Source organism: Neofelis nebulosa, chromosome X (assembly GCF_028018385.1).
Source record: "Neofelis nebulosa isolate mNeoNeb1 chromosome X, mNeoNeb1.pri, whole genome shotgun sequence".
Classification (NCBI taxonomy): Eukaryota; Metazoa; Chordata; class Mammalia; order Carnivora; family Felidae; genus Neofelis; species Neofelis nebulosa.
This window is the reverse complement of record NC_080800.1, coordinates 18,388,231-18,409,538: the sequence shown is the minus strand read 5'-3', so window position 1 is coordinate 18,409,538 and position 21,308 is coordinate 18,388,231. Positions and strand designations below refer to the sequence as shown.

Below are 21,308 nucleotides of genomic sequence, written 5' to 3'. Positions count from 1 at the left end.
CTTGGGGTGCAAAACTCTCTCTGTCCCATCCCTAAAAATGATTTTTATTGGATTAGTTAATACACGACTGTTCTGGCATGAATAAGTTATCCAATGATAATCTTCTTCAAACTTACCCGCGAGAATTCAAGCCATCTATACTGAAAGCGCCTGCTAAGGTTTGGAATTCTGGAGTAAACCATCCTCCACACCAAATAGTTGGCAATGGTCCTGTTAACAGAGAGAAATGCACATTTATTATAATTAGGCTGATATCGGATACTCTGTAGAACACCTTAGGGAAAACTGTTAGCAAAGCTCCATGGAGGGACCTCTTGCTCATACAAAACTATAGAACTTGTACTTGATAAATGACATAAGATGATACAATGTCAAAAAGCTCAATCCAAATTGGCCAGCTTTTCACCACTTAATACAGAGAGATGAAATGAAGATTTCAGCCCGAAGCCTCAGCGCGAACATTTTGCTTTCCCTCTCAGGGCACAGAATCCACTGCTGCCTAGTCCTTCAGGTCTAGAAACTGTTCATACCCCGGAATTATTAGGTGACTTGACAAAATGCAGATGAATTCTTACTTTTGGAAACAAACAGAAATACATTGGCTAAAACCACTTATCTAGACTTGCACCCTGGTTCCATACTTACATGAGCTTGAGCTTGTCACTTAACCTTGATCATTTTAACCTTTCTCGTCATACAAGGAGGATGATCCCTATCTTATAGGGTTACTGTGAGGTTAAAATAAATAACAAAACCCTGGATAAAGAGTAAATTCCATACTGTTTGTCGTCATTCTCTTCCAAACATATGAACAACTCATGTAGTGCCTGTAACAGATATTTCTAAAAATCCATTACATTTTGTTCAGTGTCGCCTTTTTCTCTAAGCAAAAGATGCCCTGACCTCAGAAGGATGCGTGATCTGAGTTAATTTCTAACTCAATAGTGATGATGAATTTTTAATGACCCATCCCCTCCTAGCTGTGCCATTACCATGGTGACTAATAACACACATTCCTGGGATGGCTCTTGGGTCACACAGCCATGTAAGACCCACGTGACACGATGATGATATCTGGCCCATTAAAAACAACCCACACTCTCATTTGCATGGCGCTCTAACCCGGTGGATACGCATTCTCAGCAATTAAATATATTTCACCATATATACCTAGTACATAGTTATTGTAATACTATAAAAATGGTTATTTTAAGGGTGCCCGGGTGGCTCAGTCGGTTAAGTGGCTGAGTTCGACTCAGGTCATGATCTCATGGCTCATGAGTTTGAGCCCCATATTGGTCTCTCTACTGTCAGCACGGAGCCCACTTCAAATCCTCTGTCCCCTTCTCTCTCTGCCCCTCCCCTGGTCACTTGCTCGCTCTCTCAAAAATAAACATTTAAAAAATAGTTATTTTAATTTACATAGAGATATACTAATGGAATAACATATTAAGAATGTTTTTAACAAATACAGAAATAGGAGTTCCAAAAGATAAAATGAATAGATATTTTCAAAAGTCATTAATTAATCCTTCAAATGCTATTAGTTAATTCTTCAAGACACATTATCAACATAGATTAGGCTAATACAACAATAACGTGGATATAAAGCCACACTTCATATGGCTGTCTTGACTATTTCAAAACATTTTGAACAAATATATGAGCTCTATCCCTCTCTCCCAAAATAAATAAACATTTAAAAAAGATTCAGCTTTGTGAGAGGAACAGGGATGGAGCTGTGCCTAAACACTAGAAGGTATAGGACTGTGAGGCAGGATTATGAACTCCGGATGGGCTAAATAATTAGGAATTGCTTGTGTATTGGAGAAAATGGTGAGCAGGGTCATCACTCGCAGAGACAGGCACAAAGTCTGGCCACAGAGAAGACAAGGCAGGCAGCAGTCAGGGCCCAGTGTCTCGAGTGTCAAAGGAGGCGAGCCTGACTGACCCCAACGCCAGGTCTCCACGTTTCCCCTAGGCACAAGAGCTGTGCTGGATCCGCAGGTGAAGAGTAGAAGGAGGTCTGTGGCCAGCAGATATGCTTACATGAGTTCAGAAGGTACTCCCTCGAGGGACAATGATGAGTGAGATTCAGTGGGGAGGTTGTTGAGATAGGCCTGACGGTGGTTGCTGAAGAAGCAGTGCGGTGCAAGTATGCTGGGGTTTGAGAAGCACGGGCACTGCCACTATAGGAGAGGTGTTCTTGAGCCTATCTTACATATAAAGAAACTTGAGGCCTAGAACCATTAAGTAACTCCTCATGACCACATAGTCAGTGCATCTCCAACTTGGTAGGAACACTTGAGGGGTTCAAAAAGTCCAGATAAATGCCTAGGCCACTTTAGACCAATGAAGTCAGGACCTCTGTCTAGGGCGGGATCCACCATAAATCATGTTTTTAAGTTTCCCCCAGCTGAGTCCAATGTGCAAACAAGGTGGAGAACCAGTGTAATAAGCAATGGAGGCCAGACCATATAGAGGTGTGTCTACCTCGAAAGCCTGTGTGCTTTTCCCGTGCTACACAGTGATAAATTAATGCGTCTAATTCAACAAAGATTTCCTGGCCAGTCAAAAGACCCCAGATGCTTTGCAGAAATCTGTGGGTGCGAAAAAGGAACAGCGTGTGAGGCCTTCATGGGCAAGGCATTACTAAGACGACAGTGTAACAAGACCTCCGTGAGCTGGAAGATGGAGTGCAGGGAAGCTCGCACAGCGAGACAATGGTGCTGATGAGCTGCTCCAGTGCATTATAAATATACCGATGGAGTGCTAGAAGCGCAGCTTTCCAGTGCTAATATTACCACGCCAGAAACAGATCTGACCATAATGACTGAATCACTGCCACCTAATGCTCACATATATCAAAAAACAAAACAAAAATCAGATTCAGCAACAGTCCTTCAAAATAATACATAATATATTTTTTTTCAAAAAGCATTTGCAGCAGCATGGTAATTTCCCCAAATGGCAATAAATAAAACAGAGGAAAGTAAAACATCTCGGGAGAGAACCCGCCATTGAGAGCGCAACATGAAATAACTTCCCAAAGCCTCTGACTGGGAATAGATTTTTTAAGAAGCTTTTGCTGTCCTTTGTCAATTAGTGACAGATTACATTTGCTTGCATTTAAGAGAGCATTAAGTGCCTTTTTTGATCCTCATGACAATGCTAGGGGATGGTTATTATCCTCATTATCAAGCAAAGAAAACAGAGTTCAAGGGACTAGCAATTACGTGGCAAATCCAGAACTAACATTTGCTCTTCAGGTCCTCTAAGTCAAACTACTTGAGGTAAGCCAAACAGGTTCTTCTCAAAGCTTCTCAAAGCCAAAGAGACCTTCCCAAATCCTAGAGGCTGCTCAAAGGTACACTTAAGGCAGTGGTTCCAAAGTGTGCCCCCAGACCAGCAGCTACAGCATCACCTGAGAACTTGATAGAATATCCCTAGGCCTCACTTCAGGTCTAATCAATCAGAGCTATGGGATGGGACCTAGCAGTCTATTTTAACAAGCCCTTCAGGGAGTGCTGATACTTGTCAGGCTTGAGAACCACTGGTCTAGGAAAACTCTATCTCCTCATCTTTCTGCAAACACAGCTAAACTAGGACTTTCTAAATCCCAGATCAGTGCTTCTTAAACTTTCATGTGTACATGAATCCCCTGGGGATCTTACTAAATTGCAGTAGGTCTGGAGTGGAGCCTGATTTCTGCATTTCTAACACTCTCAAATCCAGGCCCATATTGGTCTCCATGGGTCATACTTTGAGCAACAAGGCCCTAGATCACCCTCAGCAGCGCTGAGCCCTGTAAGAGGTCCACATTAACAACACATTTTCCAGGTCAGCCTCTACGACCCTATGTTCATTAAAAATCATCTCACTGTACACCGTGCTTGCTTTATATTAAACTAATACTGAAGACAGGAAAGATCACAGAGGCTTGGCAAAATCTCCAAGGGTTTGCTTTAGGCCAGCCTGCTTAAAAAAACAAAACAAAACAAAACAAAACAAAGCACTGATGCAGATGATCTCTAGGAGACCAGGTCTTGCCAGGAAGACCCCGAGAAAAATCTCTATAAACCCATCTTTCCTCAGCCTCTCCCCTCCTTCCATTTTGCTCCTCAGACCAAATTAGATGGTTGATTGTCTGAGGTAGCCGCAAGTCTGGAGTCGGGGAAGATCTGATGGGAGGACAGAAGGGGAGGGACATCTGCAGCACCTCTCAACCAGTGACATACCAGTAAATGTTTCACAACTGGCTTTCCAAGAGGGGGAAAAAAAAAAAACACTTGCTTTGTAGAATTTGCCGATTTCCATGGTGTGATTATTCCCACCAGAGTTGATTTCAAACTGTTCACATGAGATCACTCAACAGTGAGCTAGGAAGAGACCGGCATAACTTGAGGGACCTAGCACATCACAGCGTCTTCTCCCCCTTTCCACCTTGACCGCCAACTCCTTTTCACTACGGGCAGCTTCCATCTTGTGCCTCCAAATGGCCCTGCCCTGGCCACCGACTCCCTGAACTGCAAGGGCCAATGCAGCCTCTGGCACCACCTCTGGGAAATGCCATTGCTCTAGTTTTGCACCATGCACCATCATTTGCCAGGGAGCGAGTGCCACTGCCCCCACAGCCATTGGGTCAGAAGGAAAACCCTAATACCACGAGGCTGCCAGGGGGCATGCTGTAAGAGGGGAAGCAGCAGTCGAGCAATGACCAGCTGATACCAACCCAGGATGGCCTTTAACCAGGAAATGCCAGGGGAACTGTCTCCAAAAGTAGCAGTGAAATGTCGGAAAAGGGTCTCTTTTCCATACAGGGACATGTATGTAAGAGACAGGACGTAGAAATGAGGGTGGCCCAGTTTAGAATCTCAGCTCTAACTCTGCATCAAGGTATGTGCTGCAGAAATCCCTTTCCCTTGGGGCGCCTGGGTGGCGCAGTCGGTTAAGCGTCCGACTTCAGCCAGGTCACGATCTCGCGGTCTGTGAGTTTGAGCCCCGCGTCAGGCTCTGGGCTGATGGCTCGGAGCCTGGAGCCTGTTTCCAATTCTGTGTGTCTCCCTCTCTCTCTGCCCCTTCCCCGTTCATGCTCTGTCTCTCTCTGTCCCAAAAATAAATAAAAAACGTTGAAAAAAAATTTAAAAAAAAAAAAAAAGAAATCCCTTTCCCTCAGCTTCTTCATCTATAAAGTGGGAACAAGACTTGGTTTTTTTTTAAGATCAAAGATAACTATTGGGGTGCCTGGGTGGCTCAGTTGGTTAAGCGTCTGACTTCGGCTAAGGACATGATCTCACGGTTTGTGGGTTCAAGCCCTACGTAGGGATTTGTGCTGACAGCTCAGATCCTGGAGCCTGCTTCGGATTCTGTGTCTCCCTCTCTCTCTGCCCCTCCCCCACTGATGCTTTCTCTCTCTTTCTCTCTCTCTCTCTCTCTCTCTCTCTCTCTCAAAAACAAACAAAACATTAAAAAAAAGATCAAAGGTAACTATTAATCATAATGGTGGTTAACATGAATAAGTCTTCAAAGGTAGTGACATGATGGGGAAAGATAGGGTAAAATAGCTAGAGAGGAAAAGGTTAGGACTTGAGATCTCTGAATGTAGAAAAAATATATATATTTTTAAACAGTGCTGGGAACGTCTGACCATGAGAAAAACTCCTTCAGGACTGACCATGAGAAAAGCTCCCTCAGATGTAAAGTTTTTCTTAAAATTGTAACAAACACTACCTACTCCCCCCTCATGTTTCCCACAGAAATGAACAACTCAGCACCTACAGTTATCAGGTCAACAAAGAAAAAAAGGGGGGAGGGATGGACCAAAACCCTATAAAATAAAGTCCTTTGCCCATAGTCAGGGGTCCTCACTTTCGAATGCCCCCTCTCCGGAAAGAGAGCTTTTGTGCTATTCTTACTTCTGCTATTCTGGCTTTTTAATAAACTTTTGCCTGCTGCTAATTTTATTTGGTGTCCACCTCTTCATTCTCTGAAGCAGCTAAACAGTGAACCCTCGGTACTGAGGTAAAAATCCTGCAATGGTAAGAGTCCCCCGCCAACAAAACAAACCACTAACTGAAAGACTCTCCTGGGGTTCTCTTTGAAATACGGATTCTGGGGACTTGCCTCAGAACTACTGCACCAGCCCCTGTGGAGGAGGGGCCTAGGGAAAGAGGCCCAAAGAGGCCCTTTTCCCAAGGGCCCAAGTGACAAGGTGATGCTGCCAGCATTGCTGGTCTAGGGAGCACACCTTGAATAGCCAGTCTCCACCCCACACGGACACTTACCTAGCTCTAGACTCAACTTTCACTTGGAAAATTTTCATAGGATCACTGCTTATCTCTAAGTGGCAGAATTTTCAGATTTATTATCTCTTCTCTCCCTTTTCTGTATGCTTTCCTCAATGAACACATATTCCCTCTATCATGAGAAAATATCATCTTAAAAGGAAAAGCAGCTCTTCCAAAGTGTTGAAGTGTTCCCACAAGTAGGGATGGATGCTGAAGTTTATTTCTAGGATTTCTGCAGGCGTCTTTTCTTTTTTAACATAAGTCCCGGCAAGATAGCCTTGTCTGAGTCCAAATAAGAAAATATGATTTTTAATTATGACCTGGCAATTAGCCTAGTAAACTGCCTTTGAAAATGACTTGACCATTCTGTGCTTCATTTTCTGTAGTCAAATCTGAATGGCTTCATCAAGATGTACAATTCTCTTTCACGGGCGTTTTCAGGATTTCCTTGTTTTGTAGTCAAGTAGCAAAGCAACAAATTCTAAAAAATGCCTTAAAATAAGGAAAACCGGACAGTTCCTGAAGTTGTTTCATCCGTCCAATTTTTCCACGGCTGTCAGAGTACTCTTATTCAGCACAGGGGCTTCAGTAATATTGCAACAAAGGGACTTAAAGGCTAAACAGAAACCAAAAAAAAAAAAAAAAGGCAGCAAAGGACAAAGAATGAACTGGAGAAAAAAAGATATTCATATAGAAAGCTCAGAAAATAATATCGTTATATAACTAGTTCCCAAAACTAGGAAACAATTTAGGTTTTCAGACAGAAAATATGGAGAAAGATGAGAAATAAGGAGCAAAAACATTGTGTATTTGCTGCTATCACAGCACGTAAATTACATCAGATGATCATTTTAGCCAATTTGTCACAAGGGGCACCACAATTTTCCCTAAGACTCTTTTGGTGTAACTTTCTTTAACAACAGTTGTACCAAAGATATTCGAGGAAAGGCTTTATAATGTAAAGAGAAAAACAAAAGTCACAATAAAATGCAAAAGAAAGTTCTTACTTCTTCCGCTCAGAGCCTAATATCCTAAACAAATCCTTAAAGTACTGCGGGACACGGACAACCACGTTCTCTGAAGGGTCAATGTCTTTCAGACCCGGGTAGAGTCTAGAATCGATGACCTTCTTGATGTAGCCCAGCCAGTCAAACTGAGGAGAGAGAGAAAAACTTCAACTGAGAGAGCATCTGTTGGGCAGCAACCAAGGAGAAAGGCAAATATAGTTGGCTGAACATAGTCCATCGCTTATAATGGATTTGTGACCAAAGTTAGAGATGTAACTGCTCAAATCTACAAAAGTAATGACTGGTCACTGCCACCCAGACCTACTGCCTGAATCATAGATTCCACATGTGCTCTGTACCATCTGCCCAGACAGCACATCCCCTCACATGGTGACAGGCACAGTCACTCACTCCCTGGCCCCTCCGGCACCCTCCCTCTCTCCTTAGCTCTCCCTCCTTCATTCTCTACCCCCACCTGGACTCCTTCCTCCCACTCCTTTCCCCACACACTCCATCCTTGTGCTTACCCTCACCCCTGCCCCCTGCACCCATTCACTCATGTCCACACACAGATGCCCCACATACTACTGGCCTCCCCTCTGGTACAGCCTTTCTTACACAGGGAAAAATAGGCAGCAACAACAAGTAACATGTGTCCCGTCTTCAGAGCATCACTAACTTGGTGTTTTTAACTGGCTACCCCAAAAGTCATTTCTTGTCTTTTTCTTTTTTTCCTCCCTTTCCTGTATCCACTATTGAAATGGAAAACCAGTTAGTCACTTGTGGCCTCCCCTGTAGGCAAGGGATGGCCATGGTTCCCAATCTTACTCAAGAAATAAAGGGAAGATATGTGGGAATATCCTGGCAAAGCTTCATGGTTTTTTTGGTTTTTTTTTTTTTTTTCCCTGCTAAAAGAGACAGACATGGCTATCCTGGCCCTTCCCCTTTCTTCCTGACCTGATGGCAGGTGTGAAACGTGGGGCTGTGGCAGTCACCTCGCAACCATGAGTCATCACACAGGAAGTCAAGAAGCCAACAGACTTAGGAGAGTGGAGTGGAAAGAACAAAACGTTGGTCTTTGACAACACTGTTAGCCAGCAAGAGCAATACCAACAGCCACCTACGTTTAGACTTTTGTCATGGAAGAAAATGGGCTTTAAGTTTTTAAGCCACTCCTGGGAAGGTTTTCTGTTTCATACAAAAGAAAGCATCCTGAGGCACAAAGGATATCCTATGTGGTGAGTGACAAATAGGATGATAACCAATAAGACTGGTAGGTTTCACAAGGCAAAAGTTTACACACACATGATGCAAAGTCGCTCGTAAAATGATCAGTTAAGATAAAATTTCCTAGATCATTTTCACCAACCTGAGGAATCATAGCACTCAGCTGGGAAATGTTCATTTTGTTATACATGGCCTCACTGGTTCGGTTTTCATGTGGAATCATTATCTGTTGGAAAGAGGCTTTGGTTATTTTTTCAAACAAACCATTTCTTGATGCATGACTACTTTCTACATGTGCCAAAACATCTGCCTAGTATCATAAAGGTTTTCAAGATTTCGGTGCAGTGCTGAACTTGGGAGACCCGGGGCGGGGGGGGGGGGGGCATCACTTTAGGCAAAATTAGCATTACAATAATAAAAAGAAACTTTCCTGCCCTGTTCAGTGTGAAACACTGTCCTCACCATAAAAACAACTTCCCAAATCCTTTCCTCACCTGTAATGTGGTTGGACAAAAATCTATTACTGGCTCAGGTTTGATAGCCAAAGTGAGATTAGGCAACTAAGACACACATCCAGCTTCACCTGTGGTATCCAGATAATGATCTGAATAGCTCGTGAACCACAGACCATCCCTTCATCCCTCGGAGCCTATTTTCACAAAAGAGCACTGGACTATCAGGATACCACTACCATCTGTGATCATTCTGTCGACAGCTCATTATCTCCCCTCCACTCTTTCCTCTGCTTTCTCTGGCCTTGAGATTCCCCTGTCACCACTGCTCGGGGAATGAGTTCAGTTACCACTCAAATACATATTTCTAAGTCTACATGTCCGGCCTTGATTCTTCACACACTTTCTACTCCCAATACTCAGGCTCTTGGCCACTGTGCCAGTACCAAATCTAAGCTTCTAGCCTCTGCTGTGATGAATCTAAGAAGAGCAGCAATGATTATCTTCCTCAAGGGCCACCTTAATCACTTCCATGGACAGGAAGTAGCTCCCCACAGCCCTAAACCACATCATGCTTTTGCCATAAGGCCCTCCATCATCTGATTCCCTTGCATTAAACTTGTCACCTTCTACCTCACGTCTCATGCAGGACTCTCCTGCCCTGGCACCCCCATCCACCATCACCACTCCCATAGTTTGAACTATGATTCAAAACTTTGCCCAACATTCATTTTCTCTGTCAAACCTTCCCAATTAAACTCCACTTCACTCTAATTACAAGGGCCACTCCATCAACAAGACCTCCCTTTGTGCACACTTCTTTCTAGCTGGTACTGGTTAAATGAACACTTGCATGGCTAGATTGATACGGACTTTTTGTGCTTGGCTAGGTTGTCCTGTCTCCCCAGATTCAGAAGTTTCCCTAGTACTATGTGTCCCACTAATTTTGAATGACCTAGGTGTGTACAAGATGGGAGGTGAGAGTTACTGGCTGGCCAAAAATCCATGCACCATAGATTTTTCAAGACAAAATCACACAGGGCTGAGTGATCAACATCAGCCCCCTCTTTTCTAAATGCTTCAGTGCCCTCAGCTTCTTCCTCCTCACCCTCCACAGGAGAGACTTCATGAATCTTACAAACAGCTTCCTGGATCTGTGTGAATCGTTGCCTCAGAGAATGTCTCTCCTCCCTCTCTACTAGGGCTCACAGCCCCAGACTGAAGCCCTTTGGCCTCAGAGCTGTTTTCAGCTCTCTGCCAACTACTTCCCCACACCCCGTGGACTTGTCACTTCATTTAGCCTCTCAACAATTCCCAGTCTTGCCTCAACCCAGCTGTTTTTAGTTCCCTTTTTGGTCCAAATCCCTGGCTCAGGGCAAGGCCTTCTCCCCCTATATCAGAGGTTCAGTCCAAATTAGAGCTCTGGGTCTCCTATTTGCCTGGGAAGGGAATCCAGATGGCCTCTAGACATGACTTAGAGGCCCAGTCTTTGACTCCACAACATCTGCAGCCGTCTTCACACACTCTTCAAAGGTAACTGCAGGAATGAACTTTTTGTTCTGCAAGTAGGAGTTTGGAGAGAGGTACCAAGTACATCACTTCAGCTGAGAGAAACGAATTCCTCCTGACCCTTATCAATTATCCCTACTCCATACCTGAACACCATACCACCACTTTGCCTAACACCAAACCAAGCAGCACTTGGACTCACATGCAACTCCATATTTTTACCAACTTCTATTATAAAAGACTATACTCCATATGCAAGATCTTCTTGATAAAAGTATCATTTTTTTGTCCACTACAAGGTATCCCCACAAGCAGATTTTACATTTGCTCCCTCTGGTCCTGAGAACACATAGGCATTTAATACTTTGCTTCTTCTACAGAAGAAGTTATATTCTTTTTAATTCTTTTTTTTAACATTTATTTTTATTTTTGAGAGACAGAGAGAGATAGAGCATGAGTGGGGGAGGGTCAGAGAGAGAGGGAGACACAGAATCTGAAGCAGGCTCTAGACTCTGAGCTGTCAGCACACAGCCCGACATGGGGCTCGAACACGGACCGCGAGATCATGACCTGAGCCCAAGTCTGATGCCCAACAGACTGAGCCACCCAGGTGCCCTGAAAAGAAGTTATATTCTGAACAAAGCTAACCACTGAGGATTTCTCATTGTTCTCCCTCAAGTTTGTTCCTAGGTCTCTACCCTGAACCTGAAAGAACTTAAAGTAACTTACACAGAACATAGTATTTACATGTGGCAAGAGAAGAATAAAAAACAGGATTAGGTACAAGGTAGCACCAGGACAGCAGCTAAAAAATGCTTAGCAGCATGCCCTATACACTTTCTACATCAAATTATGTATCAAATATCTAGTTTGGGTACACAGACTTCCCAAAGCCCCAATCTTAGGTCAGACTGATCCTGAGTGGGAATGATATAAAGAATAGACTAGATTTAACAAGTCAGTTAAGTGTCCAGCTTCGGCTCAGGTCATAATCTCGTGCTTCGTGGGTTCAAGTCCTGGGTTGGGCTCTGTGCTGACAGCTCAGAGCCTGGAGCCTGCCTCGGATTCTGTGTCTTCTTCTATCTTTGCCCGTCCCCCATTCATATTCATTCATTCATTCATTCTCTCTCTCTCTCAAAAATAAATTAAAAACTTTAAAAAAATAACCTTCCCGGGGCACCTGGGTGGCGCAGTCGGTTAAGCGTCCGACTTCAGCCAGGTCACGATCTCGCGGTCCGTGAGTTCGAGCCCCGCGTCAGGCTATGGGCTGATGGCTCAGAGCCTGGAGCCTGCTTCCGATTCTGTGTCTCCCTCTCTCTCTGCCCCTCCCCCGTTCATGCTCTGTCTCTCTCTGTCCCAAAAATAAATAAAAAACGTTGAAAAAAAAATTTTTTTTAAATAAATAAAAATTAAAAAAATTAAAAAATAACCTTCCCTCAAGTCAAATCCATACAGATTTATTAACTATTCTTCTATAGGAACCACACAGAATTTTTTTTAGGAAAACATAGAGGATCTCCCTGGTGCTATTCTTTGGCCACAGCTGAGCAGCATCTGGACCTTGGGCTTCAAGCAGGGAGACAGAAGGAGTGAAGAGCTCTTCTCTCTATCATGGTTCTTCCTGTTATTTCCCAGAAGGGATGCTATTAGTTATACCTTGGACCCAAAGGACAATGCCACAGAATGCTATTTTTATATTTATTTTCACTCGTGATGTGGGGCGCCTGGGTGGCGCAGTCGGTTAAGCGTCCGACTTCAGCCAGGTCACGATCTCGCGGTCCGTGAGTTCGAGCCCCGCGTCAGGCTCTGGGCTGATGGCTCGGAGCCTGGAGCCTGTTTCTGATTCTGTGTCTCCCTCTCTCTCTCTGCCCCTCCCCCGTTCATGCTCTGTCTCTCTCTGTCCCAAAAATAAATTTAAAACGTTGAAAAAAAAATTATTTTCACTCGTGATATACTTCTTTTAAAATAAGGGGGAAATAAGAAAGAGATTTCACATTAAGACTTACCTCGGCTATCTTAATTTCCAGTCTAAGCACTGACTTCATGTCATGCTCCGCTCGGGAGCTATTAGCTCCCAAAAGCACAGCAGTATCCACCATGAACTTGTAAAGGGCATCCCGATACTACAAGAGATAAAGAAGCAAGTGACCATGACAAGAGCCTATTCAAAAGTGTGTTTCAGGGACACGGAAAGACAGAAACAGCAGGTGGAAATAAATGTTCTTCATTTTCACTCTGTACTCAAAGTATAGTACAGGCATTCGGCAATACCAACCACCCACCTACCACTTTGGGAGAAAGAAGAGTACAGCTACTTGTGTACTGTTTCCATGAGAGACAGAGATGTCCAGCCACCAAGGGTCAAGAGAACTAGTTTTCTGGCAACCAGTGATATTATGGATACATGAAACATCTCCAAATGAGCCCAGAATAGAAAGATAAAGGTCAGACTCCTCTTTCCAAGCAAGTGAGGCTTTAATAAAATAATGGGAAAGAACCGTTGCTAAAAGCAGGAGGCATGATCCATGAAGACTAGTGGAAACTGTGATTTATTCTCTTCTGGCTCAATTTACCCACCTTCACATTAAGAAATAAAAGACCTGTGATTGCAGCCCTGTCCTTTAAATTTTGTATGGATTTTACAAAATTTTCCTCACTGCTCAGGGAACAAAGAAGAGAAGAGAGGAATGATAAAGAGAACCCCAGCAAACAGCATATACCCAGTTTCCTCCTTGTATGTTCATATACCCATTTTCAGGCTATTCACAGGTCACTGGAGAGGGACCCTACTCTGTGGGAACTGTGGAAGTTTGTTGAGGGTCATCTTTCCTTTCAGATATATTTGTGAGAACTCAAAACCCCACATAATAAATTATCTCATAGTTCTGTTATGGGACTAAGATTTCTTCCTAACAGACACTTATGACCTTGAGACCTATATAGTGCTTGCATATAGCAGGGCCTTAACAAATATTTGTTAATCAGTAAGCAAGTTTTGCAAATAGTCTTAATTAGAAACAATGTTTTGTAATTCCCAGTTCAACTTAAGAAATTATTTAGTCAATCAATACATGTATAAAAGGTCTTGCTAGGCATTCGGTGCTTATGGGGGGTACAGATGAAAAATTACATAATGCATGAGTCTGGGTTCTCAATGTGTGATCCAGGAGGGAGATAAACATGTAATTATTAACTGTAACATTAGAGAGACAAAAATAAGTTCTTTAACAAAGCCGCTAAGGGTTTGCAAACTCAAGAACTGAAGAAGAATTCCAGCCTGGAAAAACCGGCACAGCACACTTGAAGGAGACAGGTTCAGGAGCAGTGAAGAGTCCTCCTGTGTGTTGAGTAAGATGCCTTTGTTGGGGGAAAAGTAAAAATATATCAGACAGCAAAAGTGCTTTGGGATCATATCATGAAGAGACCTTGAAATCCCTCTAAGGAACTCAGAGCCTAGCGCATGAGCAGAAGCATGCTGGGAGCTGTATTTTGAGAAGGGGTCTTGTGCAGTGGTGCTAAGGAGGCAATGAAATGAATAGGAGGAGGTAACAGTTAAAAGGCTACTTATCGTAGTCAAGTCGAGAGTTAACAAGGATCTGACCTAAGGCACTAAAAATAGAAAGGAGGGACCAGAGATTAAACAGAGATTTTTAAGTGTCTGACTCTTGGTTTTGGCTCAGGTCATGATCTCACAGTTTGTGAGTTTGAGCCCCCCATCAGGCTCTGTGCTGACAGCATGGGGCCTGCTTGGGATGCTCTCTCTCTTCCTCTCTTTCTGCCCCTTCCCCGTGAGTGCTGTCTCTCTCAAAAAACAAACAAAAACCATAACAAAACACAACAAAAAACAACCTTCTTTGATAAGTGTCCTCGCAAAGAAAGTTAGTTGCTGAAGATCTTACCTAGCTTCCTGCCCTTCATTCAGAACCTTCTGGTTACAGGATTTAGTATCAGCAAAGATGCAAGGACTTCCATTGTGAGCCAACACTTCTAAGTTCCTACATTCTTAGGCTGGCCCAGAAACCAGTGAACTCCCTAGTCAAGGGTCCCCTGGATCTGAGGGTCCTTTGGAAGTTCAACCAAGTTTCCAAAGTGAATTGAAAGTGTCAGGAATGATGCAGCGCTACTCCAATCTCCAAGAACCTACCAGGTTTCCAAGCCAACCCAAGAAATCTATCGGAACTGATCCCATCTAGTTCTCATTAACCTTACATTAACCTGTGGCACCTGTTAGGAAAACAGATTCCTGGGCCCCACTTCAAGTCTCCTAAATCAGACTCTCCTGGGCTGCAGCCCAGGAATCAACATTCAACAGGAAGTTCCCAGATGATTCTTAAGCCATACAATTTGAGAACCACTGGTTAACTATGTCAACACAGTTAACACCCCCACCACCACCACCACCACTTTACTTCTGCAATGTAGAGTGAGCTCTCTACAGTTCTGACTGCAAGCTCATTTCTTGGTTACTTCATTCGGGTGTGCTGTATCCCCAGCTTGATCAACAGGACACTGAGCCTTGATGCCAGACTTCCAGAAGACAGGGAATGCCATTTGTTTGCCTGAATAAAACACCTCTGTTTCCTGCACTGGGAATATGGTCATCCAATAGTCACATTGCTCATTGCCAGTAAAGAGTCAGGGATTTTACAACAATTTATGAACCCAACAACAGTCTGACAAGGTGCAGAGTTCAACATGGGTAAAACTTACAGACTTGGCTTCTGTGCTATTATCGAGGTAATCTTCCCTCACAGCTAGGGAGAGAGTTGCTTGGTCCAGCTGTTGAGACAAAAGAGAAAGCATTCTGTTTGTAATGTAAATTCTTACAAACCCTTTTAATAAGAGTATTGAGATCTGCATTCCAGTCATAGTGTGAGTCTCTGTCACCATTACACAAATAGTTGAATGCACTCAGAGCTACATGCAAACAGGTACTTCAGCAATGACAGAAATTATAAAATGTCAGAGACCTGCCCTTGCTCCATGGTTTCTAATCCTTTTGAGGTTCTATCAATACTGAATAGCATCAAGGCTTTCTGAGTTGAAATAGGTTTTGGAAATGATTTGGTTTTCCGCCTTCTTGTGGATAAACAAAAGCCAGAGAAACAAGGTGACTTTCCCAAGGTAACATAGCTGGGCAGGGCTCAGAGAAGCATCACTGTCTCCTGTCACCAGATCTAGTACTTTTCTGGTATTTTACAAAATGCCAATCTGGAAAGGGCTGATTGACCACATTTTCTACCTCCATATCCCTGAAATACTATACTGCACTGATTTTTTTTTATGTTTATTTCAGAAAGAGAGTGCACTCAAGCCAGGGAGGGACAGAGAGAGAGGGAGAGAGAAAATCCCAATCAGGCTCCCTGCTGCCAGTACAGAGCCCAATGTGGGACTGAATCCCACCAAGAATGAGATCACAACCTGAGCCGAGATCAAGAGTTGGACGGACACGTAACTGACTGAGCCACCCAGGCGCCCAGATTTTTTTTAATGTTTGTTTTTGAGAAAGAGAGAGAGAGACAGAGCATGAGCGGGGGAGGGGCAGAGACAGAAAGGGAGAGAAAGAATTGGAAGCAGGCTCCAGGCTCCCGGCTGTCAGCACAGAGCCCGATGCGGGGCTCGAACTTACTAACCACAAGATCATGACCTGAGCTGAAGTCAGATGCTCAACCGACTGAGCCACCTAGGCACCCCCCAGATTTTTTTTATTTTAAAGGAATCAAATGATAATTTTGTTTTGAGATATCTTTGCAAAATTTAGAACTCTCTCTGGAAAGTTTAGGATAGATGATAAAAATACAAATAATAATCAGACAACTTAACAACCAGAGTTATTATGGAAAAGTAGAGCATAATTTCTTGAATTAAACACCTTCAGCACTTAAAGGCAATCAAAAGGGACAGACAGCGTTTTCAAAGAATGTGCTACAACAAGTGGACATCAATTTGTAAAGCAAAAAAATGAACCTTGATCCATACCTCACATCTTAAAAACTAACTCAAAATGGATCATAGACTTAAATGTAAAACCCAAAACTATGAAACTTCTAGAAGATAACATAGGGGCAAATCTTTGTGACTTAGGGTTAAACAAAGAGTTATTAGACATGACAACTAAAATCACGATCCACAGAAGAAAAAGTAAGTTGGACTGCATCAACATTAAAAAACTTTCTCTGTTAAAGACACCGTCAGGAGAATAAAAAGACGAGCTACAGTCAGAGACAAAATATTTGAAAATCACATATATGAAAAAGGACTTGTATATAAAAAGCCCTCAAAATGTAACAGTAAGAAAAAAAAAAAACCAATTTAAAAGCAAGCAAAAGATCTGAACAGACAATTCACCAAAGAACGTATGAAGATGGAAAGTAACTGCATGAGAAGATGCTCAACATCACTACTAATTAGGAAAATGTAAGTAATAAACAGTAAAACATCACTATACATCATTAGAATGGCAAAAACAAAAGAGCCCACAAACAACCTGCTAACGTAAAAACCGTCCAGGATGGGGGAAAACTGGATCACTCACACAATGCTGGTGGGAATGCAAAATGCAGAGCCACTTTAGAAACCAGTTCAATAGTTTCTTATAAAGTTAAGCAGACACTTATTTATGACCCTGCAACCTCACTCCTAGGTATGTTCCCAAGAGAAATAAAAACTTCTGCTCACACAAAAACCTGCATGCAACTCTGTTCATAATTGCCCCAAACTGTAAACAACCCAAATGTTCTTCAACTGGTGAATGGATAAAGGGTGATACACCAGAAAACACTACTCAGCCATACAAGGGAATGAACTACTGACACATGCAACAACACAGGCGACTTTTAATCACATTCTGAAAAAGGCAAAACTACAGGAACAGAGAAGAGGGTGTAAGGATGGGGAAAATGGTTGACTACAAATGGGCACCATGAGGTAATTTTGTTGGGGGTGACGGAACTGTTCTGTTTTCTGACCATGGTGGTGATTACATGACTATGCGTTTGCCAAAATTTATAGACATGTGCATCACAGATAGTTAATTTCACTGTATATAAATTTAAAAATAAATATTTTTTAAGTTCCAGAACCTCCTCTCAATCTATGGCTATTCTTTCTTGAGTTTTAGCAACTACCTAAAGACTGAATAAAATAGATCCCAACAGCAGATTTTCTAATTTATATAATTCACACAGAAAAAAATTAAGCCAAATTAAGAAGATAGAAAATCTAAATAACAAATCAAAAATTAGTAGCATCTGAATAAAAACTGGATCCTACAGGCACATATCATTAGTTTATATTACTGTACACTGTTTTTATCTATCGATTTTAGTTGTTCTTCATTTTTCTACAATCTCAAATATTTTCTTTTTTTAATACATAAAATCTGCAGAGGATCATAGTTTTCCATAAAAATCTCCTTCATATGCAACAAATTCTGCAAAGGCCAAGTTAAGAGTTAGTGATGTTATGAAAAATTCAAGGAAAAACATTGCTCTTGTTTCAAGGGGGAAAAAAAGAGGTTTTCATAACATCCATCTTGTCTGCATGTATTACTAAAATCCTCAAATTGCTGTGTTCAATCTTCTTGTCTAATTGGCCCCAAACAACCAAGTCACAAGCCAGACTGGCTTCATCCTACTGAAATTCCCAATCTACCACCATTTCTTCCAAAAATTAAGTGAGCCAGGATCGTGAAACACAATATTATGATTAAGATGCTTTGGCTTTCAATTAGATCTGGACAAGGTGGAGCAGTCTTTTGAGCTTCAGTCACATAGGAAAGGAAACTCAGGAAATGATATCAAGAAAGCCAAAGCTTCCCTCTGATGAAATGAAGTTAAATCTGCTTATTATAAAAGTTTAGATGATTCAATTAAAGTTACTGGACATTTTTTAAACGTTCACACTGTTATAGTTTCTAGGGAACGTTTTCAATACACCAAACAGTTTAAGGTCTGTCAACTAAATCACTTCAGAAGCATATGAACTCTTGAGGCAAAAGACTTTCTCAAGAGACCAACATCAGGACACTGTGTTATTGGAGGTTTGTTAATCCTTGCATTCACAAATGATCTGAATAGCCCAAGTAGAAAATAAAATACGTGTTTAGGAAATCCGATATATTGAACTGAAAGATGAACTTTGTTTCTCCAACTGCAACAAACCTCAGTTTAGGAAAGAAAGCAGTAACACAAAAAGAAACGTCTGACAGATTATGATTTAGGAAAAAGAAAATACAAAGCAAATAGAAAAAATTCATTTCCAGGAGGGTCTCTCCTTGTCATCCTTACAGATTTTGCTAAAAGTCAGACAAAAGCAGGCCACTGACTAATGAGGACTTTAAGTCACTGTTTCAGTAACAAATACTGAGACAACCATGGTCTTCCAAACATTCTTTCAGGAGCATACATATTCAAGTCTTTTATTGTCCTTTAAATCCTCATTCTTATTCTCTCCTTACGTAAAATAAACCCAAACACATGTAGCAAGGTATGTTTTGGAGCTTTGACTTCTGTTGTTTCCTATATTTTTGTATTTCCTTTCTCCCATTTCAGGCTGTGGTAAATCCTGTGCCATCTCACCATGGGGCAGCTTTACAGAGGACCACTCTGGATTGGAGCACACCCAACTGTCCGTCCTTGGCATGGGGATACTTCTGCCCACTGGAAACGTGCTTTCTTTCTTCACCCAAAGATATTGCCACAGTGCTGTGCCTTCCCAAAACGAGCCCTTTTTCTTAGCCCCATGGGTTTATGGTATTAGAAAAGCTAAAAACATTGACAAATATAGTATGTGATGGTAAAAGAACTCTAAGTACATCGAGAGAGGAGACTTTGAGGTAAGAGACTTCTCCCAGAGCAGAGATCTCCTAGGCAGCCAGAGAAGTCCAAGCTGGTCATGAGCAGAGCGGGCAGTCACTGCCCCTAAAAAATTGTAGGATCGCAGAATGGGAGGCCCAGGGCTCTGGCAACACAGCAGCACACTGGAAGGGCCCATGTGGGCTGAGATAATGGGTTTCTTCTCAGAACCAGGTACCTGATGAGTGGAGGATCTCCTACTGGCCCAGGAAAAGGCTAAGAAATGGGGCAACCAGAAGGTTGGAGAAATGCCCAGACTGGTTCTGTTTCCAACTACAAGGTGGCATGGGAGCTCAGAGATGAGACCAATGGAAATTGTCTATTTCTTGCATACGTGAACTCGAGATCTGAGAGGTAGGCTGGGTACCAAAAATGAAGAGAGCCAAGTGGTTCTCCAAATGGTTCTGACCAGCTGTCTCGTCACACTTTAAGGATACCTCTTGTCGTGTGCTACTGTGTGTCAGTATCCATCTTGTAAACTCTCACATAATTCACCTCATTTAAACATCACAGTGACAGTGAAAAGTACGTTCTAATTCACCTGTCAATACTCATGGGGAAAATGAGACTCAGGTGAAGCAGTGTGCACAGATATTCACTGAGTAAATCACAAAGCCAAACCATGAACTTCAATCTCCTTAACCACAAAGCCTACACTTTTTTCCACTACCCTAGTGGTTTTCAAACTATGTTCCACAAAATGTAAAAGATGCTCCAGTGGAGGGGGTGGGCAGTGCACCTGGGTGGCTCAATTGGTTAAGCATCTGACTTTGGCTCAGGTCATGATCTCAGAGTTCATGGGTTTGAGCCCTACATCGGGCTCTGCATGGACAGTGTGGAGCCTGCTTGGGATTCTCTCTCTCCCTCTCTCTCTGCCCCTCCCCTGCTTGCACTTTCTCTCTCTCTGAAAAATAAACAAACTTTAAGGGACGCCTGAGTGGCTCAGTCAGTTAAGCATCTGACTCTAGGTTTCTGCTCAGGTCATGATCTCACAGTTTCATGAGTTCGAGCCCCACACTGGGCTCTGCACTGGCAGCATGGGGGCTGCTTCGGATCCTCTCTCCCTTGCTCTCTGACCCTCCCCCACTCACACGGTCTCTGTTTCTCTCAAATAAATAAAATTTTTTTAAAAAGTGCTCCAGAGGCTCCAAATATTTAATCAAATTTTTTATAGTTTTAACTATTTCTAATAAAATCAACACTTGGAAATTCTACAACACTGGAAGCTACCAATACACTAATTTTTGTTGTCAGGTTCATTGGGTTTTAGGCAGATCTCAGAAGAGAGCTTCTTCTACCATATCTAGACACAAGCTTGAACTTCTTTTAACGGTGTTACAATTACAGAGACTGCAGCTCTATTTTGTTAATTCAAGTGTGCGACTATTCACATAAAATGGTACAAATGGGGACACAACTAAAGCAAATGAAGGCTGCATTCAAATACCAAGCCATGGTCAAACACATCAGTTTGGAACAAGTTACCATCTTGGCAAAAGAGAGCAGTAGTGAAGTCCATGAGTGCCTACTCATACCTGGAGACTAGTCTATTCATTGACAGTCCAGTGTTTCCAAGATCCATTTAATTGAATATTAACTATGCAAGGCAAGCTGTTAAAAATTGGTTACCATGTTCCTCTATTCTCCATGTTTCTTGTAAGCTGGTATTAAAACTAGAGGCCTGATTAGATCCAAGTTCATTTTTTTTTCTTTTCCTTTGGCAAGACATCATGGGTGATGGTGTATGCTTCCCAGTGCCCAGTATCAGAAGGCATACAAAATCTGGTTGCCCCACTTTTAGCAAGGCTACTGTTGATGTTTGGGTTCATTTGATGTCAGTGTGATCTACCATGAATTCCCCCATCAACCACTGACCTAATGGTTCTAAGCTGCTATTGATGATAGCTGCCTTGATCCTTTATTCTCATTAGAAAGGTTTTAAAACAGTAACTTTCTAATTTTATTCTTTCT

At 42.4% G+C, this 21,308-nt stretch overlaps 1 protein-coding gene across 3 annotated transcripts in view; it reads right to left on the bottom strand.

Annotated features, from left to right (window-relative positions):
- Window positions 1-21,308, bottom strand: part of PHEX (phosphate regulating endopeptidase X-linked) — a 237,425-nt gene that overhangs the window by 167,922 nt on the left and 48,195 nt on the right. For 2 of the 3 annotated variants that reach the window (XM_058714607.1, XM_058714608.1), the window contains 5 exons: window positions 15,193-15,261; window positions 12,489-12,605; window positions 8,664-8,747; window positions 7,295-7,440; window positions 117-210 (listed from right to left, as the gene is read on the bottom strand). In XM_058714607.1, the coding sequence (XP_058570590.1) occupies window positions 117-210; window positions 7,295-7,440; window positions 8,664-8,747; window positions 12,489-12,605; window positions 15,193-15,261 (510 nt within the window). The remainder of the gene's footprint in view (window positions 1-116; window positions 211-7,294; window positions 7,441-8,663; window positions 8,748-12,488; window positions 12,606-15,192; window positions 15,262-21,308) is intronic. The other variant, XM_058714609.1, reaches the window with a different exon arrangement.